Below are 6,000 nucleotides of genomic sequence, written 5' to 3' on the forward strand. Positions count from 1 at the left end.
GCTTTACCAGTGCTGAAGCTATGGCTGGTTTAGTCTACACTATAGCTAAATAAAACACCTTTGCTTACGTTCCGAAATAACATACTCCACACATGCAAATCGTAGCGCAGGACAACAGCAATATTAGTCCAGCTCTGAGTGAGATCCCTTCTAAGATGCGGAAGAATGCACAAACACATCCACTCCCTTCCTCCATCAAAAATGTACACTTTCTCTGCTTTCTCTGGCACAGCAGTTCTGCGTTTCAAATGCAGCTCTGAAATGACTTCAAATGACCTTTTTCGGTTCCTTTGCCAACAGCAACACAGCACAAGAGGAAGGCAGTGGACTGATTCTCTCCTAGGGTGACCAGATGTTGCACTACTGGCAAAAATGCCATCTTTTTCCAGAAAGCCAGTGTATTTTACATCTGCAAGCCCCAGGCGAGCACTATTACTACTGCCTGGGGGCCAAACACCGCAGAGGCATCTCTGACACCCCATGCTTTTAGAAGAGATCAGCCAAGGTGACCAGGTCCGGACAAGGGAGCTTGTGGCAGGCCATGATGAGGGAATTTTTTTCAGTTCAAGACAGAAAGGAATGCAAAAAAAAATAAATAATAATTATCAGTTGCTGGCTTCTGGCTTTTTCCAGTAAATCCAGGAGAGTTCACACCTATGATGGAGTCAGTTCCCAGAGGTCAGATCAAGTCATTTCAGTGCAGGACGTTCAGCCTTTTTATTTCCCCTGGAAGCCACAGCTGGCAGAAGCACCACGACTATGACCAAAGAGCCAAGCAGCTCACACTGAAGGTACAGGACACTGTTGCTGTTAATCCATTGGGGAGCAAAGGCCAGGCCAGGCCATGTTGAGCCACACTGCGCCAAGTGTGGCAGTGAAGATGGGTCTCCCCAGGTCTTCAGCTGGAGGCAAGATGCTGCCAGGGCTCACAGGGGCCTCAGCCCCCAGAGAGACTGCTCTGAGGGCTGAGGAGGAGAAGAAAAAGGAAAGCCTTTTTGGAGGTGACGGTACCACCTGCATGCCAGAGCCTTGGAGCCCCGGCTGCCACAGCAAGGCCTGGCCCAGCCTTCCCTTCAGCAGTGCCCATGACACATGTCACAGCGCTGGCAGCACCTCCCAGGCGTGTTCCCCGGGTCAGACCCAGCACAGAAGCTGAAGTGTCCCTGAGGGAGGGTCCGGCCTCCCCGAGGCTCAGCCGGGGGTCGCCCCGCCGAGCAGGGGAGGCCGATGCACCGGCAGGCAGGCCGGTGGGGCGGGGGCGAGGCGGCCGGCCGGACACAACACACAGGCGCAGAGAGCCAGACTCTGTTGGAGCATTTTATTTCAAAGTTGCAGGTTGTTGAGTAGTAGGTTTTCCGTGTCCTCTCTCAACATTACTAAACGAAGCCAGAGACCAGCCCTTCTTGGTCCATCCTGGGGGCAGAGCCATGGCCCCGGCCACGCCGGGCTGCCCGCCAGCGGCAAAGGGCTCCTCGGGCCCTGCGCCCGGGTGGCCACAGCGGCTGGCCCAGGTCCTGCCTGTGGGGTGGTGCGGACAGCACACCAGAGGGACAGAGAGAGGGAGCTACGCTCCGGCCCACTAGCCGGGAGAAACAGAACACAGAAGGAGCTGGGCAAGGAAGGAGAGGCGTTTCTCTGAAGGAGAGAAAGAAAGAAGGTGAAGTATTCACACTCAAAAACAGAGAGGGAGAGAGCCAGTAGCTCAAGGCTGATTGTGAGGTTTGCTGGTCAGCGGGGCACCAGGGCAAGAGGGCAGGGAGGAGAAGGTTACCTTCAGCCTCGATGGAGGAGAGGAGGGTGGCTGCACACAGAGCAGCGACTGCCGAGCACAGCGCTGTCTTCATTTCTGCCCTTTCAGATCACAACAACATGAATGAATCTGCAATGATGGGGAAGGGAGGAAGGGGGAGAAACGAGAAGGAAATGATACATGTGGATTAAAGGATTGCGTGGGTGTATTCATGAAACATAAAAAAGACAAACCGTGGATTTCGCTTTGTTCCCTTATCCCCAGCCCCCACCCACGGGACCAGGTTGAAACCTCTAGACTTGAAAGCTGTCCAAGACGACGAAAGATCTGTGTGACTAACTGGGGAGTCTCGTCTCACTATAATGTGCCTTTTGTTGCTGAACCTTTCCAATCACAGTAAGCACACGAAGCTTTAACCCAGTTAGGGTTAATTTGATCAGGGAAACGCAGTGAAGATCTGTGCCTCCGCACAGGCAGCAGCCAGAAGGGAGCTCCATGACTTCATCGCTGAATGTGATGATAGCTAATTCAGAGGTCATTCCTGCTTTGGATCAACTAAATGTCTCTTTCAGCTGGGGATTTTAATCGGCTCCTTTTTCATAACTGTTGAACCACTTAGTTAGCTTTGTTTTACTGGTCTCAAGGCAGTTTGGAAACTGTAATAAAACTTTTTTGAGGGGTTCTGCCTACAATTGCGCTATTCTTCATTTCTTGAAAGTCTGAAATAGGTTATACAGAAGTGTGTGTAACACACATCTGAAATTTGACACGTCTGTCTAGCCATGATGTTTCAACATCTGATAATTCATTTACATGTCCTGAGAGAAAATATATTTAAAATACACTATATAAAGCTGACAGGCATAAGAGTCTCACACCAACTGCTGGTTGTCTAGCAAAAGAAGTGGGATTAGGCCAAGTTAGTGGCTCCTAATTGCAAACAGCCATACCTTCATACCTATATGCTCCAATTCATGTAAAATTACTGCCAACTACTCTAGCAAAACTTTCCAAATTATTTCTTTGTCTAAGTAAAGTCTAGTATGAACCTACACATGCATGTAAGTGTTTCTATAGTTTCAGATTTTTTATCTCAAGAAGTAGGAGAGTGGCAATTTGTATGAATAAAGTCATACATGCATCATATATCATAATTAGGCTGGGGGAAAGACCATTCCAAAAGCAATTAGGCAACAAATTTTATCAGGAATGTTCCAAGAGCAAAACAAAAGAAGAAAACATAAATCATTAGTCTGCAGAAACAACTAAAAGGGAAAACTATATTCTTCTACCATCTAAAGAACTACCCAGCAAGGCACATTTGGTGGGAAGACGCTATGGAGATCCAGGAACTTCCCAGTTACTGATCTGAGCTTAATAGGCTTCATTTGAGCAGCTGTATATACTTGCCTTAGCCAAACGCCTTGACTGCACACGAAAATACCAAAATCTCAACAAAAATCTAAGTAAAGGTTTCAGTCTAATGGCAGTTCCAGTGGCTAAACAGAAAAGCAAGAGCAATATTGACCATAATGACACTAACACAAGAAAGGCCAAGGTTAGTATTAAGATGCTCTGAAAGCTCCAAAATCGTATCACTGCTCTGCGTGGGAAACGGCTGCCCCTGGGCAGATCTACAATATCCTGCAGAGAGTTGAAAGATCGCCTAAATTCAATGCTAAAGGACATTTTGTCCTGATAAGCTCGTGCAAGCTTTGACTGCCATCTTTTGATCGTTTTGAAAAGCAACAGAAATTAATCATCTCACAAAGGCATCTAGGAATTCTCCACTGCTGCAGGTCTTCCATTCCTTATACACGTTTTTATTTCATGAAAAACACCACCTCAGCCAAAGCATTAATTTGCTAACCTAAAAACACTGTTTCCTTCTCACAAATTTAGGTGTGTGAAAGAAACCCTGGAGGTGACAGAGGACCCCCTCCTGGCTCAGCATGGACGCAGCAGACTTTGTGTCAGTACTAAAGGTTTTCTCATTGATCTTTAGAGACCACTTAAAAAAAGTCAAACCCGGGCTTTCACACTGCCAATCCTATCTGAGGCTAATTCAACCTACAAAAGCTTAGCCAAAGCATTTCTAAACCACACAATGCATGACATTTAACACTTTCAAGAAGAAAAAAACTAACGTAAACAAAAAAGAAAAAAAAAGCGCAGGAAAAGCCTATCAAAGATATAAAAAACTGGAAGCAGGACAAAGCATCACCGGCAGCTGCACACACAAGGGAGGGAAGCGAGAGCTCCTGCCAAAGCCGCAGCGGTAGCATGCCTGCAGGCGCCCTGGGCGCTGACAGCAGGCTCCGCCTGGAGCCTCCGGCCACCCTGAGCCTCCGTCTCCGGGACACCTCCGCCCCTGCCCGCCTTTCTGCCCAGGCACCCGTCCGCGGGCAGCGCTGGGGGCCGCATCCCGCCGGGCTTCCCCGTGCCTTTCCCGGGCTGGCAGCCAGCAGCCCCGGGGCGCTCTGCCCTGAGCCTCTCGGCCCGCCCGACCGCAGCTGCAGCCGGCTCCGGCATGCCCAACGCGCACACGCTCCTTCCTCATCCCACGGCAGCTCCAGGGGCTGCGTGCGCGGTGCGAGCGGACAGAGCGGGACGCGGGACGCGGCGGGCAGGGACCCCGCTCCTGCGCGGGCACACACACACACAGACCTTCCGGGGTGGCCGCAGGGCGCCGGGGTCCGTAACGGGACAGCTCCTCCGGCGATGGCTCCGGTGGTGCCCGCAGCGGCGGGAGCCGCAGCCGTCGAACCTGGGTAAAGGGAGGAGGATTAAGGATGAAGCTCCGGGGGCACCTTGTGGAGGGAGCAGCAAGTAGCAGCAGCGGCGAATGAGGAGCAGCAGCAGCGGCAACAGTGAGCGCAGAGGAGGCGTCTCGATTACTGTAGCACCCGATGCGAGGGGTCTGTCTGGGAAGACTTGCCTTCTCCAAGTGGGAAGAGCCTCTTCTCAATCTGCTACTTAATAGAGGGCTGTTCCCAACTCTCAATTTACCCTCGTAAGCGGTTACGAAACTTCAGGGAAGGTGGACTGCTGCCACCGGGTGATATATGCGCTGCTGTGCTCCAGCAAGGAAGGGGATCCACTTCTGGAAACTGGCGCATACCTCCGCGCATTCCTGCGGCATGAGACGGGAGCCGCGGCGGCAGCGCGCCCGGAGGCAGGGGCCCGGCCCGCCGCCCCCTCCCTCCCTCCCCTAGGCTTCCCAATCGGGGAGGACGCGGGAGGGCAGTGGAAAAATTGAGTCTCCGGGCAGGCTTCGACGGACGGCGGCGCGGAGGGTGTCCCCGGGCGGGGGGTTCCACGCAGCCCCCGCCGCCCCCGCGGAGGACCCGAGGCTGGGCTGGTCCCTGGCACAATCTTCTTGCAAGGGAGTGCGGCACTCCCAGGAGCCTTGAGGGCAAAGGTGATAATAATCATGGTGTCACGGTTCAGGTGTGTCTAGCCTCAACCGTATGCAGCCATACATACATTAAACCTGCATTAAATACACACTCCTCCCGACAGCCCTCGCCTGCGGCGGGGCGGGTGCGGTTCCCCGGGCTGAGGGACGGGGCGCACGGCCGCACCGACCGTCCCTCCGACCCCGTAGCCCACGTCTGAAATTCCGTGCCTTCAGGAACTTCACCTTTCAAAATCGGATAATCCTCTGGGGACCAGGCTCCGCGAGGGTCTCCCATCACTCGCTCTCGTGAGCGTCCCCGGGCCCCCCGACGTGTTCCAGCCTCTGCAGCAGGCCGTGCCAGAGAGTGACACGGCAAAATAGCCGGGCCCTTCTCTGCCCGAGGGCCCAGACAGAGCATCCCGGGGGGCTCCGCGCCAGCAGCGGGGCTGCTCCCACACCCGTGGGGAACGGCATCCCCGGTAACACTCGCGGTCCTCCGGGACCCCTTCGGGCCAAAATAAGGGATGTCACGTCCCCTCGGAGCGGGTGCGCAAACTCGGGACGCGGAACAGAGATGAGCGAGGAGCAGGGTGATCAGGGAGGGGGGAAAGCTGGGGTTTCCTCCCGTCCGCAGCCCCGCTCGTTCCGCAGCCCCAGCGCCGCGGCCCCGCCGCACCGCCGCCATCCGTGGTGCCGGAGCGCCCCCCGGTGGCGGCGCCGGGCAGCAGCGGCGACCGACGGACCGACCGTCCGTCTGTCCGCCTGCCGAGGCTGCCGCTGGGCCCCGGGGCCACCGCTGTGGGGACCGGATGGAAAACAGGGCCGGGAAAGGCGGAGAGAGGGAGAGATG

The 6,000-nt window shown here is 54.4% G+C and overlaps 1 protein-coding gene across 1 annotated transcript in view; it reads right to left on the reverse strand.

The window, feature by feature from the left end:
- Positions 1-4,847, reverse strand: part of COL12A1 (collagen type XII alpha 1 chain) — a 99,619-nt gene extending 94,772 nt beyond the window's left edge. The window contains exons 1-2 of the mRNA XM_064707404.1: positions 4,418-4,847; positions 1,772-1,879 (exon numbers count right to left, since the gene is read on the reverse strand). Coding sequence (XP_064563474.1) covers positions 1,772-1,844 — 73 coding nt within the window. The 5' untranslated portion in view covers positions 1,845-1,879; positions 4,418-4,847. The remainder of the gene's footprint in view (positions 1-1,771; positions 1,880-4,417) is intronic.
- Positions 4,848-6,000: the final 1,153 nt, after the last annotated feature.

The sequence above is a fragment of the Zonotrichia leucophrys genome, chromosome 3 (genome assembly GCF_028769735.1).
Source record: "Zonotrichia leucophrys gambelii isolate GWCS_2022_RI chromosome 3, RI_Zleu_2.0, whole genome shotgun sequence".
NCBI classification, from domain to species: Eukaryota; Metazoa; Chordata; class Aves; order Passeriformes; family Passerellidae; genus Zonotrichia; species Zonotrichia leucophrys.